Here is a 19,880-nt window from a genome sequence, read left to right on the forward strand (position 1 = left end):
TTCTTGGATATCCTATACCAGATTTTCTTTCCTAGTTAGTCTTAAGTATTTATGCAGAATTTTTCTGTTGGTGAATTTGAAAGATGTCATTTAACATGAATGCTGCTAACAGACTACGGGCTCGTTATTTATTTTTCCATTTTTTGGGGTACAACTCGAATGTAAAACTTTCATTTATTTAGTTATTGAGTTATTTATTTTTTGATGAACAGTAGCATCCTTTTTAGAATCCCTTCCAGTTGTCACAAGTGGTTCACACGCACACGGATTGGCGTTTCACAGAATTTAATGGTAATTACTAGTAGATGTCCCATTTCTCCGTAATTTCTAATATACTACCGTAATACCTACATTCGTCCAATAAAAATATAACACGTGTCCTGAAGAATGACAGAAAAAAAATTATACCTATGTATTCTCCGAAATACATAATATGTAATTTCATTTTGAACGGGAGGGAGTCGTACCCAATATTCAATGCGATGGTAGTATCAAAGATGTTCTTCCATTTCTGGCATATGACCACATGTATATTTACTATATTAGCAAGTCACAGCAACTAAGTGTGTTATAAAAAAAAAAGGAAGCAGTGAAATAAGCTTTTCTGATTTGTCCAAAGAAAATTCACATGACCATACTAATTAAGATGACCCCATTTAGTTCAGCCATATATTTCTCACCAACTCTCTCTCTCTCTCTCTCTCTGTGTGTAACACTCACATACAAAGCAGTGGTACTGGTATGTAATTAGTATTATTCTATTATAATGGAAATTAAATATAGAATAAACCATGATTCTGATTTGCAAATGTAAACTATAACTTGCATCCATTGAATAAGTTAAACTAGTTACTAATCGGTGCAAGACCTCTTTTCTTGTCCAGAAACTGGGGAGGAATGGAAAACGTCAAATACATAGCAATTGTAGATTAGTAGCTAGCTACTCATTCTGAACAACAAATATTCACTAATGACTGTTATTGTAATTACCACCATAGACATCATAACTGCACACCTTATTTTTCATGCATTAAGCCCTTCTGCGATTATTATTCATTTGTTAGATAGCTCTTTGTGGGGTCTGACCTTCTGACCAACTTGTCCATTTACGCTTAAACATTTCTAATGTCTGCAAATAATTTAATAAAGATGTTATTAATGAAGGTAGCGTGCATAATAAAAGTCATGATAAGTAAGATCATGACCCATCATCCACGCTCAAAAAAACAAATAATTTCATGATATGGATACAAAAATACAAACATTTAATATGATTCGTTGGAATGAAGAACATTTTTTAACAGATACCATCAATGTCCAAATTTCAAAACATCATTTTCTCCATTTGGCCAAAAGAAGTACTTTGTCATTATTGAGATAAAAAGTGAGTAGTTGGAAATTTTGGCTTTACAAGTGTTAGAGAATAGTATAAACCATTATAAAACCCTCACCTATTAGCTTAAGTTTTTGAGTTGAATTGATTCCTTACATGGTATCAGAGTCTTGGTATCACGGGTTCGATCCTAGTTGCTCTCCCCCCATTTTTTTTGTGAAATTTCTTAGCACAGGTAAGCTGGGCCTGATACATCATCCACCTTTCAAACTCAATGGGCTCTCTTGTGAGGGGGCGTGTTAGAGAATAGGATAAACCATTAAAAAACCCTCACCCACTAGCTTAAACTTTTGGGTTGAATTGGTTCTTTACAACAAGTTTGTACCTCAGGTTTATTATTTTCAAGAGGGCTTGAAGCTCGTATTGGGACAGGCTCATTCTATATTGTGCTAAAATTCAACTTAATTATAAAGAACAGGCCAACAACAATATAACTCTTAACCACTTAGTAATAGAAGCTCGGATGCCAAATTAAAGACCATCTCTCCTAAAAGTTTAAGCTATTAGGTAAAGAGTCTAAGATTGTTTTTATATCTTTTAACAATTATGTTGCTTTCCAACCAAGTATAAGGTTTGAACAGCTTAAATTCTTTTTAAGGTGTATATCATTCTTATCACATGAATCTTATACCAGGAATCACCTGGTATATGTTGGCAGCTATGCTGCACTAACTGGAGTTGGTATTGTGCAAGAAAATCATAACTTACTAAGCAATATTGTCCCAATGAAGGAATCCACCATGTCCCCTTGCATTTGTGAACTTATAAGTGGCACCTGAAACTGTTCAAAGAAATATCTTAGTGTCATCAGACTGCAAAGAGATCAATCAAACCACTCTTTACATTAAAACCTAAAATTTAGGAGCAATATATGGATATTACACAGTGCATACCTTCATAGCCTTCAAGAACTGGATCATCTGACAGCAGAAGTGGTGTGTCTAGGTCAATGAACCTACAAAAGCATTTGCAATATTTAAATGTATTAATAAAATACCAGGTGAACAATACAAAGGTAAAACAATTTGAAGTTATAAAAACTGAAAAAAGGCTCAAGTTTTTCAAATATAATGATACTTACTTAAAACACCCAAGGCCAGCAGCAAGGTGGCCAGCAAAACCCATAGCTAGTCTTGTCTCAACCATACCACCAATCATCAAATCTAATCCTGCTACTTTTGCCTTTTCAATGATATCCAGGGCACCCACAACCCCAACTTTGGCAAGCTTAATGTTAATGACATCTGAAAGATTCCCTTCGGCTATCTTGTAAACATCAACTAAACTTCTGCAGCTCTCATCAGCTGCAACCGATATTCCGTATCTTTCTCTTGCTATGTTACTAACATATCCAAGACCATCCCAATCATCTCTATGAACTGGTTGCTCAAACAGAACAGGAGTCAATCCTATTTCTGTAATACAAAAAAATAAATCTAAGTTCCTAGCCAAATTGCCCAAAATACTGCAATAGAGTTGCATGGGTATATTGGTGCATGTGTGCAATCATTTGATCATATATGTAGGACAGAGAAAAAAATTTAACTGTATAGCTTTTAACCATGTAATTTCTCAAGAACTTCCACTGCTTCCTCAGAGTTATAGCCCTCATTAGCATCGAGAATAAATTGACTCTCAGGATGGGCAACACGAATAGCTTGAAGCACTTCTATATCTGCATTCAGATTCTTGCCCACTTTCAGCTTTAAAGTCTTAAATCCTTCTTTATAGTACTTAGAAGCCAATTCAGCTGCTTCAGTTGGAGAAACAATAGGGATCTGCATATACAAGTTGGCTTAGACTTATTTCTATCAGATAATGTCTTCACTTATTTTTGTAAAATTATTTTCATCATAAGCATTTATAAGAACTTAACTGTTATATCAGTGGTTATGGTATTTGAAGCCCCACCAAAAAGCCTCCACAATGGCACACGAATACTATTTGCTACAGCATCAATTATCGCCATCTCCACCCCAGCCCTAACCTTCAATATTACATAGACCCCATGAGAAAAAAAAAATGTTCTGCTGCCAGTTATTAAGAAAATTCAATGAAGTCAAAACATAAGTAGTAGAATTTGCAATGCCTAAAAGATGTAGTTTCCTGCTATAATTTTACAACCTTATTCATATATTAGTCAGTTCTTCCTTCAAGAGCAATAAAGTAAAACATCCAAAGCTAACATGAATTTCTTATGAATCCTTTTAAGTATATTCACTGCAAAATCTCAACTTCAAGAGCGCTTCTCCATAAAAAAGTAATAACAAATTTCGTAAAATAAAATAAAGATGGAGAAAAGAGGTTAAATGCAATGTTATGGAAAATGCCAAAGAATTACTAATGTCAATTAATCTGAGTCTTCTGGAAAATGAAGGAGACTCTGAAGATAAATAAAAAAGAAAAAACATGAACAAGGACAGCAATTGTCGATAGTGTATCAATGCTCTGATATTTATAAGACTCTTATTAACAATCTTGAGCTGCTTTAACCAATTTAATATGTCATTTCCCTTGGCCATTCCAAGTACCCAGTACCTCAGCTTTTATCCACAGCAATGCTAGGGTAGTACCATAAATTTTTGTTTTTCTCACCGTACTGCATGTTGTTTTGGGCAATGCTCCCAGCATGGTGAGAACAAAGTTGCTGAAGCAACATGCTGAATGTTTATAAAACTCTACTCCAAAAGTGTGAAGATCAAATTGTGGAGGTAGATTGAAAGTGAAATTTCTACAAAAACAAGCACTAAGAGGGTATTTCACAAACTTGCAATCTAATGATAACTGATTCAATAGCATCTGAAATCGAAACTGATCAGGAAAAAAAAGTTTTTAACAAAAATTAGTTTTAATTAAAGAAGTGTACAAGATGACTAGATCCATAGAGTTAATTCTACCCAACTAGGTCCTTTTTTTTTTTTACAATTAACCATGAGCAACTGCAGAATCAGGGGAAGAATGCCCCAGAAAACAAAATCAGACAAAGAGAAATGATACTATGCCAAGTTGGCAACTACACTTGAGAGTGCCCTGGAAGACTTAGTCCAGACTCCAGGGCAAACACAATCTTCTTGGCTAATTTAGAATGAGATTTTGTAGACAAATAACTAGTTTTATGAGGTTGGTAAATTCTCTTAAATTAATTTTACCAGCCAATCCATTTCATTAGAAAGATCTTTAATTTCAACCTAGCTGGAGATGAAGCACATATAAAATGATGCAGAATTTCATGGGGCCAGAGTCCAGACATATAATAACTTTATTCTCAACATTGTCATAATCCTTGGCCCAGTTTTGGTCTCCGAGACCAACCCTGAATAGAGATCATGATCGTTAAAACGAAAGCATTAAGAAAAGACTCTTTTTCCTTCTTTCTTTTTAACTATCTCAATATTGATTCCAAAACAGAAAAAGCTAGCAACTTTAAAACAAGCAAGGATGTAAAAAGATTTTCTCAAAATCAAGTAAAGAAAAGAACCAAAGCATATGCGGAAAACAAAAATTACACAAAGGGAAAAGTCAATCAAGTAAATATTATAAAATACAAAGCTAAAATTGAAGGTCTAATTTTTTTCTCAAAATTTGTAGAAAATTAAAGCTTTCATTCAAAATTCAAGGAATTTGTATATTAAAGGGTCATGTCAAAAAATGGGGGGCCATGTCAATTTCAAAAGTGCAAGAAGAGAGACACAGATTAATCTCACTCACTGAAGCAAATTCATGTCCTGGGAGAATACCACCAATCTCCCCCAACATGGAACCCAATGTTAGTGCAGGGCATCTCAACAAGAAGGCACATGCCTCAGAAGCCTTGGCCATGGCCGTGGGTTGGTCCTCTGCAGTAACAAAAGGCAAAATTGGTGCCTCACCCCACCCCACAGCACCATTACTCAACTCAACTCTAATGGCCACGTTTTCCACCTTCTCCAATCTTGAGGTAGCAATGGTAAAAGGGGCAATCAAGGGCACGTTCAATGGCCTATTCTCTGCTCTATGCACATCAACAGTGAAGGTTTCCATCAAATTATTGAACCCAAAGGTGATGGGTGTTGCTGTAGGTGTAGCAGAAGCCATGATTTTGGAAAAAGCACCAGACTTTTTGGCAAAGCTCCTCCTGGTGAATGTGATGGAATTGAAGTTCTTTGGGTTATAGGTGAAAAGGGTAGGAGAACTAAGGAGGAAACTGTTGCAGAGGGACTTTACATGGATTACAGTTGAGTCCATTGGGTGTTGTGTTCTGCAGCTTAGAGTTTGAAACATAGGATTGAAAATTTAGGAACAGGAGTAGGTTGTGATTCTGATTGGTGAAGAAGTCTCTGTAGCTGCCATTTTTAAATCTTTGTTGCTTTGGTCGGAATTCTATATTTGAATTCTTAAGTTGTTACCTCAATTATTACGGTCTAAATTAAAAAACATTTGAGTAACATGATACCACGCTGATTTTTAAATTGTTGCCTCTATTTTGTTTGTAGTGTGTGTGCCATTAGTTTACGGCAAGTCATTAGTATATGGGGTTAGTGTATGAGAATAGTGCGTGTGTGATTTTAAATTATATAATTTGTCTCATTTTATAAATATAAAATGACGTGGGTCTTACTAAAAAAATGAAAGTATGAATCACACGAGATAGGTTATTCTACTTATTTAAAGATGAGAGAGAAAAATAAATGTTAGTTAAGATTCTGATCTAATTATCTTTTAGAGTGATAGACAAAAAAAAAAAGTAAGTAAAATAGGAGAAAGATATTGTAATTGTAACAACCAAGTTGTATTATTACCAAGTTACTACCAATCAATCTCACTGTTAGATCGATTATGTTAATCCAACGGTTATATTTATTTTCATCTTTGTATGACCATGATTTTTCAAATTAATATTTTATATTTATTTCCACCTTTGTATGGTTATGATTTCTCATATTTAATGCTTTCACTTTAAATATGTGGAATCATAACCATACAAAGATGGAAATACATATAATCGTTGGATCAACATAATCGATCTAACAGTGAGATTGATTGGTAGTAATATAGTAGTAATACAACTTAGTTATTACAATATCCTTCTCTAGTAAAATAACATATCCCGAGTCACATATTTTTGTGATATATATATATATATATATATATATATGAGGTATGATCATTTTGATATCAATGTCGAGTTTGAAATTTGACACCACATCTGAGAGCCATTAGATCAATGGTGTCACATGCTTACAAATCAGAGTCGTTGATCTTTTTTTGATCTAATGACTTTCAGATGAGGTGTCAATTTTCAAATTTGACACTGGTGTCTAAGGATCCTACGTCTATATATATATATATATATATATATATATATATATATAACAAGGTAAAATTATTTCTGCGGCTGCTTTACGTATAGCAACAACAGGTGTATGGTTATGATTTTCTACATTTAATGTTTTCATCATTTGTATGGTTATGATTTCTCGCATTTAATGCTTTCAAGTATATATACGGCAAGTATTTGATTGTTGTACGTACAGCAGCTGCAGAAATGTAAACCCCATGTAACAATGGAACGTACTTCACTGTAGAAAAAATCAACACACTTTATTATATACGCGAGGCCACGTTAAAATATACATGTATTTAAAGAAAAAGAAAGATGCTCTTATTTTTTTATTTTTTTTTGGATACAATGCTCTTATGTTTTAAAATGACTGTAACATTAAAGTAAAATCATATGATATCTATCATCAATACTTCGGCATGGAATAAAAATTTCAAAGAATGGAAGCCATCATAATAAAACCGCAAATCCATCTTTAAAATATCATTACACATTTTAACACTTAAATTGAGTATAAAATAGATTCTGCTTACTTAGAAACATCCCCACAAATTCTATAAGATAAAATTATAACGGGACCCGTATGTTTACTGAACGACTCATGTAAAATTTTGAAAAATATTTGTAAAATAAATTTGATTTAAAAAAAAGATTTTGAACAAAGATAACCAAAATAAATTTGTTTCCATAAACCGCCGAATTTGTATGCTTGTTGTATCACTTTTACTCTCTTTTTTTGTGATACATTGTATCACTTTTACTTTGAAGTAAAACATTTTAGAAATTCAAGTATTTTTAACTTTGTTTACTCATATTAGCACACTAGATATGAGAAGTATTATCTTTTACGTCATAATGTAAAATACGTAATAACAACAAAACCAAGTGCGATGTCTAATTTCTAAAAGGATGTTACAAGTTCCATTTTTTACTCCCCTTACTTAAAAAATGGAAGAAAGACTAATTTACTCTGTTTAAAAATGTTTCCATATTATGGTTTTTTTCGTTTATTTAATGCAGCCTACCAACCTAAAATTTGTCTACTAGTTAGTTGTTAGATCTAATTCTAGGTATTACGAATGTGGTTCAGTAATACTCATCACTCTCACCTAACTCAGATAATTAGAAATAATATATAAATGCAACTAAAATATTAAAATTTACATTTATTAACTGTTAAAATATACTAATAATAATTAAGTAGTAACAATATGTTAGTCTAGATTGGAAATCATTATATTTGTATAATTAATAAACCCAAACTCAGACCCCCAATTTCAGTGTTCTGCTCTGCTATCATCGAAATGATGACATTAACTTGAGATTCTTTCCTTTGAAATGTCCCAGAAGCTGAACATGGGGACAATGATCATTTTGTCACGTTTGGACGAAAAAATTATCAGACCGTTATGTCAATAGTAAATTTTGCTAAACTGCCACGCAGCATAATTTGTTACACAGTGTAGCGAATTATGCATGCAAGTAATTCGCTACACAGTGTAGCAAAATATGTCACGTCAGAACCAAAAAGTACCATGTGTCAAAATTGTTGAAATTCGCTATGCGAATTTCAATAATTATGACAGATGTCACTTTTTGGTTCCGTACATTCTGACGTGGCATATTTCGCTACACTGTGTTGCGAATTACTTGCATACATAATTCGCTACACTGTGTAGCGAATTATGCCGCGTGGCAGTTTGAGAAATTTTACTATTCGCGTGGCATTCTGATAATTTTTTTGCCAAAGCGTGACATTTTGGTTACTGTCACCTGAACATAGGTCTGTCCCTCTCTGCCATTTTGCTCGTCCTAGCTTGAAAACAAATATTAACTTGTGGGGACAATATTCTACCTTCAACATCAAATTATTCAAATTGCATTTGCATAATGCATGAATTGCGCGTGCGGGAGTCATCCAGGTTCAGCTAAACGATAGTTGTTTCATTCTTGAACCACTGATTTATGATTTATTTGGTTTTTTACGCTATATATTGTGATTAGCATTGCATTAAATGTCATATTATGCCTATCTACTCGTGCATGTATCGCAATAATGTATTATCCATTAATTGTGTGGCACAAATTACTTTAAATTGGTGTGTCCTTCTACACTACTTATAACTTATGTAATTGGCTATTGGCATTAATTGTTTTGTGTTTTTACGGTACCAACTCGGCTGTTTATGCTATTATTATATATTTATAATTTAGGTTATTTTTTATGTAGTTATTGCATATAAGTTATCTGTTGTAAGTTCAATACGACGTCGTTTTGAGGCAGAAATCATGGTGTTTTTGTAATTTTAATTTATTTCAGAATTATAATAGTCTTTATATTTATAATTTTTTAAGATTTCAATACCAAAACGACGTCATTTTGGGAATAAATACAAATAACTTATCTGCATTAAAAACATTTTTTCTTTATAATTTATGTGCTTCCATTTTACTTATTCATTACAGGTACTACTTATTATTTTATTATGCATATTATATTATGTTGAGAATATATAGTATACGAATATTTAATGTTATTGCTTGCGGTTTATAACAATGATATAAATTTAGAAATTAATTAATGTTGAACGATCCATATAATTATAAATAATTAACGAGTAGTCATAGGTCATAACATCTTTAGTTAGTTAATATTTATATATTGAGTTCTAGGACCATATAATGATATTAATTTTAATTGAAAATATATATCAGATATTATCCCACAATAATTTATATTGTATTTTGTATGATTTATTATGATAGAATATCAAATTATATTCTTAATCTATCCATAAAAATTAAAAACATATAATTTATTATTTTATTATAAAATTATGTATGAATTTACAAAATATTTTTTTTTATGAGATGTAAACTTTGATATTCATCATGAATTTGTGTATAATTGATTGTATGTATTCTTTATTTGTGATTATATATTATTGGATGCAAAAAAATTAATATATAATGATTTATATAATTTAATTGATTAGAGATTAGTAAAACATATTTAATTATTTAAGTTATATATTAAAAGTTTATAGATTACATCAATATATAACATTGGTTGTAATTCATTGAATTAATTTTATTAGTTTAATTAATTAATATGACATGATAAATATTTATAATTCTTAATTTATTTACAGAAATCGAGAAAAAAAAAACATAAATTTTCTAGTTTTATATAAAATAAATATGAATTTAAATGAACTAATAGTTTTATAATATGAATTTAGGGCTCACATCTTCGTGGATACAGTTTTAGTTTCACCATACAATCAATAAGGGTTAATCTAGATAAAGTTAAAAAAAATAAAATAATAGTTTTTTGATATAGAGGTTTTCTAAGTTTTTTTAAAAAATTCTTTTAATTTATAAAAGATCAAAAAAATTATTTAACCCTTTGAAAAAATTTAAAACGTTTTTTAATTAAAATAATTTTATTTAAAAAAAAATAAAAAGAAATTAGTAATAAGTTAGAAATAAAATTATGAGCAGGAACACATAGACCAAAGGCAACATAGGCCAACAGCACACTAACAAAGTTATGAATCATTTTTCACCCTTTTGCCCTTTATTAATTAATTAATAATTATTTTGTCCCTGATTCGAAACTATCTACCAATATGCCCCTCTTTAATCGACTACCTTGCATTTTTAATCGACTAAACGGTTGTTGGAAGATTTAATCGACTAAATCTCCCTACTTAATCGATTAAAATCATACTGACTTTTTTTTTTTTGTCAAATATGAAGATTTAGTCGACTAAATAGGGAGATTTAGTCGACTAAATCTCCCAGCAGCCATTTTTTGTCTGTTTTGGCCATTTAGTCGATTAAAAATTCAAGGTAGTCGACTAAAGAGGGACAGATTGATAAATAGTTTCGAATCAGGGGCAAAATGGTTATTAATTAATTAATAAGGGACAAAAGGGTGAAAAAGCCTAGGATTAAGAAAAAAAGTAACAGTCTTGCATATATTATTATGTTATTTTTAAATTAAATTTAGATAATAAAAAATATTTTTTACATATCTAAAATTCTAAATAAATATACATAATTAATTTCAAATAATTTAAATTTCAATTTTAAATATATATATATATATATATATATATATATGTGTGTGTATATGTATAATTTAATATATAAGAATAGTTTTTAAGTAAAAGTTTTAAATCATAAATATTTAAATTAATATATGACATATGAAATATACTGCGGACCATTTTCAAAATAAAAATATTTGGAACAATTACTTTCATTTTAAAATATTAATTATAGTGTCTAAAGTGAAAAACAATATTAATTTAGCAATTACAAAAATATTGTTTCTTATGATCTTTTGAAAGAAAAAAAATATTGTTTCTGTCCAATGCCTTCTCATTATTATAAAATGTAAATCTATAATGGGGTTACATATTAGAATGAATTAATTAATAAAATGAATGAATGATTGAATGAATGAATAGGTTACATATTGTTCACTGTCAGTTTGTAATTGTCTCTTGATGAATATTTGAAAATATTGTCTCTTAGTATCCTTTTAAAGAAAAAATATGTTTTCTGTGCAATGTATATGTAGTTCACATGTACTGATGGAGGATTGTAATATCCTTTGAAAATACTGATGGAGGATGACTTTCTGATGTGCAAATGTATATGTAGTTCTCCGGTAAAAAAATGACTTGTTTTCTTGCCAAATTAACTTTTTTGTGTAAATGTTGGATATTCTTGTGACTTGTGCCAGTGTGACTTATCAATTGGATTATCTTGCTGATTTGTCATCACTGCATCATTCTTGTTTTAGTTATTAGCCTTGTTGTAGAAAAGTCTTATAAATTTTCATATGATCTTTTGAAAGAAAAAATATTGTTTCTGATTACTATAAAATGTAAATATGTAATAGGGTTACATATCAGAATGAATGAATTAATAAAATGAATGAGTAGGGAATGAATGAATAGAATGAATGAATGAATAGGTTATATATTGTTCACTGTCATAGTTTCTCATTGTCTCTTGATGAATATTTTAAAATCTGATGTTATTCTGGCCAAAAGTCTCTATTATTTGTTCTTGGTTCTTATTTTGACTTCGAGGTTCTTATCATAATGCTTGCAATATGACTTTGTTATGTTATTTGTAATATCCCTATCCATGAAATTTAACTAATTGCATGTAATTAGATAATTAATCTTATATTAGTGGTTAAATTAAGTAAAATATCTAATTAAATAAATTAGGGTCACTTTTGAGGTAAAAAATGCAGTAAGTGAAAATTATGGGGTAAAAATGTGTGTAGCCGAAAGTACCCAAAATATAAAAGTAAAATTAGAAATGTTTCTAGAAAAATATTTCTGACTTTTGGGTAAAGTTTGAAAGAGAACGAAGTTAACTAGAAAGATAAGCTTTTATCCGGTTAAAGTGACTCACCTTATGTTAAGAGACAAAACATGATTTTCTCTCTCCATTTCTTCTTCTTCTTCGTTGGCCAACAGAGGGTGAGAGTGAGAAAAACCCATTTGAAGACCAAAACCCTAACTTCTTGGATTCTCAACCAAATCATATCATTCCAAAGTCAAAACCACTTCAAATCTTCTCCTCTTTCTTAACCCTAACTTAGTTTCAAGTGGAACCATTGTGGAGTGAGATATTGCTTGTGGAAGGGGGCAACAATTTGATATTGGTGGAACCATTGGAGGAAGCTATGAAGATTGATTAACTCACTTGAATTGGTGAGTTTAGGCCTAGTGTTTGGCAATTGGTTGTTGTGGTGGATGAACATGTTGATATTCATTAGTTGTATTTATGGATTGCATGATACCTTAATGTAGGTATTAATTTGTGAAGCTTAGTTGATTACTCATTGGTGTTGAACAAATGTTAAGATTAGAAGCAATTGAGGTAAGCCTTCGAATCTTGAGAATTGATCATTTTATTGTTCCACCAAGCCCAAAATGGGTAGTGGTTGTTGTCAGTATATGTAAATGCAATAAAGTAGTTTAATGTTTTGTTATACGTATGTGTATGCGCTGGGTGTGGCATAGGATGGTGTTTTCCTATGTTTTATATGTTGCATGACGATGCGTAATTCATATTTGGTAGTTTAGCTGGCTAGTAGGACTATTTTACATATGAGTATCCTTAGAACAGCATGAGAGCTCGAGGGATGTCTCCTGGAGATGTTTTTACACACTGCATGTATATGCATTTACTACATTATTTACTTATCATTGCTATTATATTGTGAGTGAACTATGGGGTGGAGAAATGCTCCAAGGACCCCTGGTTTACTGAGGTATATTCGTATATCTCACCCCGTGTTGTGGGGACCGCCTTTCAGGTACAGATGTTGCATGAGCCTCTGGTGGCAAGTGGCCATACTTGGACTAGATTGATACATGAGGATGTTGCATTATTTTGGTTATGTATGTCATTTAGTAGTTTTCATGTATAAGATTTACATTTGAAAGCTATTTCATATGTGTACATCATGCTTTATTTTGGTGGACTTAGTCTATGCTCACCTCCTTTGGTGTTTTTTTTATTGCAGGGAGCCAAGGATTTGATCATAGTGTTTTGTAGCTAAGTCTCATGGTTATGTATTAAAGATACTTGGATATTGTACTTATTATATATATGATGGAAGGGCATGGATGCCTATTTTGATACATGTGTCTTGAAATAGCTAAGAATCATGTATCAAAGTGGTTGTATAATGTCTATTAGGTGAAAGAAAATCTTTGGGGTTAAAAATCAATGTAAATATAAGAATATCATGTCTTGCTGTCCATTTTTCATATCTGATATGATAGATTTAGACCCTTGTGTCTTAATGGAAGTTATAGATCTTTTCTTAGCTTTTCAATGAGACCAAGATTGCATCTATCAGATAAGTATAACTCAAGTTATGGGTAAAATACTATGGTTGGATGAAATCTCCAGACCTGTGGTGCTATTAGTGTCGTGGTGACGCTAACCGCGCCGACATTCAGAGGAAAAACGTATTTATGGCGCTGTTCATGCCGTAAATCTAGAAATTCTTTGTCTCGTGGCGCTATTTGCGCTGGCCCTGTGAGTTCAGCACATTTTTCTTAGAAAATTCATAAGTTGAGTTACGGTGTTTCAAATTGAGGGCGGTTTGAACCTATGCGTTGCTAACGAAGAGATCTATAATATATTAGGAGATGAGGACCATAAAAATAGTATAAATTTCTTAATTAAATAAAAAGTGGAGATGCTTAGTGTTGAATAATAATAAAAATGAGTTTTAAGCCTTGTTGGTCTAAGGGGACTACTTGGCACACTGGGCAACATCGTATGGTCTAAATAAAATTACATTAAGTGTTCCACACATAGTTTAAGTTATGATTAGAGTTATTGGAATTGTTCTAATTACGAAATTGATTTTGAACAGAAAATTTTATAAATACAAATATTTGGAAAAAACTTTTATTTTCAAATATTAATTATAGTGTCTATAGTGTAAGAAAAAAATATTAATTTAATTCATGTTCTTGGATGACAACCTTTGACAAATTCCAAGAGCCAACAACCAAAGTCCAAACCTTGTTGGCCTCATATTTGAATTTAGCGATTCATTTTCAAATTATATCTTGAAAAAAAAAAATGATATTTTTCATTCGAAATTACAAATTCTATATCAAAATTTATAAAGTGAAAAATAAAATAGGAAAAAGTTCATCAATGCCCTTGTGATTTATTCCAGAATCATTTATGTCCCTGTGATTTTTTTTTTATCACATATGTCCATTTGGTTTGCAAAAGGGTATGTTTTTTTTATCATATATGACCCTGTGATTTTTTATTTTTTACAAACAACAGAAGCATTGGTGAACTTTTTCCAATAAAATATAATATTTTGAATAATGTAACTTTTTTAGTATTCACTGTCTATTTTATTTTTTATTTTATTTTGGTTTCACAGGATGTGATTCTCCACCCATTTAGATAAGATTAATCCCTTTCGTGACATAGAAGGAAAAGGTTTTTATGATTACTCCAAGTTATTTTGCCTAGAATCGAACCAGCGACCTTTCAGTCACAATAATTCTCTACTTGAGCCTAATTTTTATGGGCTTTATGTTTATTATATGACATAATCTAATTCCATTTTCCTACACACACATCAAAGAGGTGGGGTCCACATTTTTTTCCTTCTCTTTCATCATTTCACTTTCTCTCTCTTTTTTATTGTGTGAGTAGGAAAATCAAGTTGGGTTATGTAACATAATAATCATAAAACCCAATTTTTATTACCCTATTTACAATTTCAAAAAAGATAATTACAAAACACCAAAATAAATCATTCAAATTTAATATAAGTGGCGAAGTGGGGCCTATAATTATGTTCATTTTTTTTAGCTTGAACCTTTACTTTCTTTTTTCTTTCTTTATTCTATAAAGCTAAAGAAAATGAAACTTGATAGTGACCACTGCACTTGCATGATTTGTCTATGGGAATCTAAGGTACGGCCGCTTCCCTAAATTTGACAAAGGTGCAGGCCATTTTAGTTGGCTTCCACAATTTTTATTTGATGACCAGAATAGTTGAAAAAAGCATGCCCAAGAGGCACAACTTGTGCTTTTCTTTTCTATATCAAGAATGTCTTCAAATGATTGAGATTAAATGCTAATAAATAGTACAATATAGGCAAAATGTTGAAGTTCCCTATTTGTACAAAGGGGATGATGAACTGAACATGAAAGCACTAATTAAACTATGGGGGTGGTTTGTTGTGCCACGAACTAGGCCTACTTTTTGTATCAAAAGTGAAAACTTACATATTTTTAATTCATTCCCTTGAAAAGGCTGGAACACATAGGCCCAAGTTGCCCCTACCAGGTAATTATAGAGGGGGTCAAGCTCAACTTCTGGTTTGTTCATAATGATAAAAAATAGAATACAAAATTAACATACAAAGTCAAGATGGCCGAGTTGGTCTAAGGCGCCAGTTTCAGGTACTGGTCCGAAAGGGCATGGGTTCGAATCCCATTCTTGACAATTAGATTTATTTTTTGGTCATTTATGCGATCAAATAGTAAAACTTGCTGCAGCTGTAGGCTACTGCTACAGCCTATACACATTAAAAATGGTGAAATCTATCCTGGGAAACACTAGGCTAAACCTTTACCAAATATAACATCTTAATCAATGTCAGAAAAGGAAGAATAATCAGCAAAAAATCTATTGTTTGATCCATAACAAGCCCAATTCCAGGCAATCCGCAGTGCTTTCTGAAAGACTCTACAAGGTAGTTTGATGCAACTACATACAGCGGCTAATGGGCAACATACACACAGCATGCAACAACTACATAGAAATTCAACCAATATTTCTTTGCATTTTGAACCACGCTGCTGAGGAGAGACCACACTAGAACATGAGCAATCCTTACAGTCATGCTTCTTCCTATTGAGAATTTTAGCGTTTCCTTTGTCTTTAAGGGCCAGTTTGCTCCCCATTTTACAGTATCAGACACTATGAAATCATAGAATATCTGTTGTTTGCTGCAGTTAACATGAGGTACTTGCAGTCCCTGTTAAGGAAGTTGACACATGCAACCTTTGATTATGCAGCAAGGTTTCTCTGAACATTTGCATGGAAATCTTCCTAGGAATGGTTTTTGAGGCATCCCTTGATAAAGTTCCGTTTCTTCGTTAATTTTCAGTTAAACAGGACCAAGTTGTTGAAAGAGTATATTTTACGTCTCTTCCGTTCCTTGTTTCTTCAGTTTCTCGCTTTTTATCATTAACGAATATTTGTTAAAACAAGCCAAGGATGTTTTCACGTTCGAGATTCGCAAAGGACCAGGTCAATCTTAGCCGTTCCCAAGACTAGACAACCTCAATTGCACAGCTCAATTCAAAGAGTGCCAGGTTACATAACAAGCCTATTTTCCTTTTTTTGGCACTCTTGTGCAGATTTAATCGCTAAAATTTGGAGGTAAATTTATCAAATCCAAAATAAAAGATCCCAATGCTTTCCATACGCCAGTTTCGGAGGCCATAATTTTTGTGGTTGGAATTTATTTGAGTGTAGTTTGGTACAATTGTAATCAAACAAACTTGAATCAGAAAGTTTAAACTCGAGTTAAAACTCAATACAAGAAGTCATATTTTGTTTGCATTTTTTTATCTACTTTGAAACTTCTATATTGTATTAGGCCATAATTTCTTTGAACAATATTATACGTGACATTACGGAAACGCTAGATGACCTCAAATGGAAGCAAGGCATTTCAATTCTTCATAGCATGACCACAGTTTCCATGTTCAATTCTGGCATGCTTTTCCATCTTTCTTGTTCACCGACATTGGATTTACCCCATAATGTCTCCCTCAAGCCCTCTTCTACATGAAGTCGCAGCATATAGCATATACATAATCTAATCAGTGGAAATGATCCAGCATTATCCACTTGATATATCAACCATCAGGTCATCGTGGTTGGCTGTGCTTTTAGTACACTATACATGCGCTGCGTTACAAAGCACATGAGAAATTTTGTGACTACCAATATTTCTAGCATTCAATAGTCAATACCAAGTCAATTTTCATCAATTTAATTTCTCGTTATCGTGATCAATGTAAAAAATCAATTCAACCCAAAAACTTAAGCCGTTGGGTGAAAGCTTTTTTAATAATTTATATTATTCTCTAATACACTCCCTTACACAAAATCCCTTTGAGTTTAAAGCGTGAATATTACACAGATCAATTTTTTTTTAACCTTACTTATTTAATGCTACAAAAAAGTAGGGGCGATAAGAATCAAACTTGTAACCTTATAATCACTGAAGCTCTGATACCATATAAAGTGATTCGAAATCAAGGAGGGAGCCGGATTATAAGCATTACAATGCTAGAATCCAAATTCATTGAAAGAAAATCCCAATTCCCAACCTTTCATGTCATCTTCGAAACTATAGCTAATACCAAAACGAGGTACAGTTATAATGTATACTCCATTATCGGACCAGAAAACATCAAGCAGGAACCTGGTTAGATTCTAGCAATTTCATGGACTTGGCACGCAGTCTCTCCATGAAAGCTGGATTAGCTCGGAGTCTCTCCTTGACATATGAAGCCCGGGCATCATCTACTAGTTTATTAGCTTTACCAGCCTCCTCAATGAGGGAGAGAAGAGTCCTTAAGCAGTCCTTTTTGTTTTCTTCTCGATGTTCAAACCTTCAAAATATGGAAAAGAAGATTTTAAATAAAAATTGTGGCTGCTTCCAGTTTTCCGTAAAGGCTCAGAGATCCAAGTGTAATGAAATTGAATATTACATAAATGATTTTTTATACATATAGCACTTTACCTTTCACTAGTTATTGTAAGCTCATCTCTCCCTGGATGATAACGTTTTCCAACCAATTCCCTGAGACGGCGAAATTGGTATTTTGAAAGTCCCAGCTCCTTCACAGTAACAGAAAGTTTCACTTTCCTGTTTTTTGGATGCCAAGCATCGCCACCAGGAGCAAAGACTACTCGAGTTTGCCACCGGAGAATTGGACCTTCACCAGGTGGGTCATCTAAATCCTTTTTCTTGTCTGGCACAGCAGTATCATCAAACTTTGGGACCTCCTCTTTTTCCATTATCTTCGCGGTTTCCATGACCATCTCGTCCTCAAACTTCTTGAATTGTTCATAAGCTTCTTCAGGTTCAAGCTCCCCTCTTTCACACATGTCCCCAAGCTCATTAAATTTTATTTCCACCTTTTGTTTTATCTCATCTAGAAAAGATATTAACACCAATGAAAATCAGCAGAATCGGCACAATGATAATCAAATCACTAAAGTGACAGTTGATGACTACATTTCAATTCAAACATGCACAGACAATGGAACCAAATGCACATAAAATCCATGGACAGGAAATTTCTGCTGCAACATGCAATAAATGTCAAGCACAAGCCAGAATAAGATCAAATGTCTACAAACATATTAATATTTAAAATTTAGCAAACCCTTAATGACAACCTTCCAAATTAAAACTGGACTGATTACCGAAACACAAGAGTAACAGTCAAGACATAGATGGGAAAATTCTTAGAAAAACGACTATTTATGATAACCCCCTATTAAAGATACACAGTACACTCCCTCATATTCTCCTCCAACCTTTAATTACCATTTAGTAAACCACGAGATATCACATTAATAACAGTGAAATAACCATATATCAATATCAATATATACTATTTAGAAACAATATGAAAAATAAAAATAACAGCACAATGAATAATGCAATACCCGGGAGGAGTTTGTCCCAGCTGAGCATATCCTCTAGAATCTCCTCACACTCTTTTGTATCCTTAAGAAAACCATGCTTGACCCCATCCTCAACAAGTTCATCCCACTTGCGATCATCCATGTTGAAGTACTCATCTTTCATCATTTTCTTCATGACAATATCCCTAGCATTATATAAATCATCAATCTCCTCATCAGTATCATGCATATCCTCGAAATCGGATTCGAACTCCTCATCTTCAACATCATCAATGGGCTCCTTGCTGAGTTCATCCATCAACTCATCATCCGTCTCCTCATGCTTCCCAGATAACTTCCTCTGCAAAATGCCCTCCATGATGGATGGAAGTACACTCTCATCACCCTCGTCGAAGTATTTCCTAATCCGAAGTTTAAGCTCTGCAAATCAAAACATCCATCATCAACACCCCCAATTACTATATCACGCAGCGTTTGATTTCATATCATACATCAATTCCTCATAAAAAAAAAAAAAATTCATACATTATAAATCATCGAATCGTAATGTAACATCCAAAACGGCATGTGAATAAATTCCGATTACTATTAGTAACTTTTGTGATGAACATTTATCAAAGAAAGTGAAACCTTTGTTATCGACGTCCTCGATCGGATTCTGGTTTTCATCGGAGGAGAAGAGCCTGAGTCGGGAGCGTGTTGAAACCCCGAGAGAGGTGGTGGTGGTGGCGGCGTAGGCGGTGGCGGAAGAAGAGTGAAGAAGGAGATTCCGAGTGTAGAGAGAGGCACTTCTCAGCAGAGTTCGTCTCATGGTTCTATCTCTCTCTCTCTCTAGGGTTCTAGCCAGAGTCCTGTTTAAGTGTTTACTTTATTGTTAGCATTTTCATTAAGCTTTTAAGATT

General features: G+C 32.6%; 2 protein-coding genes and 1 non-coding gene across 4 annotated transcripts; 1 reads left to right on the forward strand and 2 right to left on the reverse strand.

The window, feature by feature from the left end:
- Positions 1–864: 864 nt before the first annotated feature.
- Positions 865–5,672, reverse strand: LOC133316125 (L-Ala-D/L-amino acid epimerase). 2 transcript variants are annotated; one of them, XM_061517838.1, is made up of 7 exons: positions 5,102–5,672; positions 3,270–3,380; positions 2,955–3,171; positions 2,475–2,808; positions 2,287–2,348; positions 2,102–2,174; positions 865–1,129 (listed from the first exon to the last, which is right to left on the reverse strand). In XM_061517838.1, coding segments are annotated over exons 1-7 (1,350 nt in total). In that variant the 5' UTR covers positions 5,654–5,672; the 3' UTR covers positions 865–1,128. The 2 variants fall into 2 exon arrangements, with proteins under 2 accessions (XP_061373822.1, XP_061373823.1); XM_061517839.1 differs by lacking the exon at positions 865–1,129 and having other exon boundaries at positions 2,101–2,174.
- Positions 5,673–15,666: 9,994 nt separating this feature from the next.
- TRNAL-CAG (transfer RNA leucine (anticodon CAG)) lies at positions 15,667–15,747 on the forward strand. The gene has a single exon. It is a non-coding gene; the product is annotated as a tRNA-Leu (tRNA).
- Positions 15,748–17,395: 1,648 nt separating this feature from the next.
- Positions 17,396–19,826, reverse strand: LOC133316117 (uncharacterized). The gene is made up of 4 exons (XM_061517828.1): positions 19,609–19,826; positions 19,000–19,398; positions 18,065–18,479; positions 17,396–17,933 (listed from the first exon to the last, which is right to left on the reverse strand). Exons 1-4 carry the CDS (start codon positions 19,787–19,789, stop codon positions 17,732–17,734), a joined length of 1,197 nt encoding a protein of 398 aa, XP_061373812.1. The 5' UTR covers positions 19,790–19,826; the 3' UTR covers positions 17,396–17,731.
- Positions 19,827–19,880: the final 54 nt, after the last annotated feature.

This window comes from Gastrolobium bilobum, unplaced genomic scaffold, assembly GCF_033153095.1.
Source record: "Gastrolobium bilobum isolate Gb01-03AN ecotype WA unplaced genomic scaffold, APGP_CSIRO_Gbil_v1 utg26468, whole genome shotgun sequence".
NCBI lineage: Eukaryota > Viridiplantae > Streptophyta > Magnoliopsida > Fabales > Fabaceae > Gastrolobium > Gastrolobium bilobum.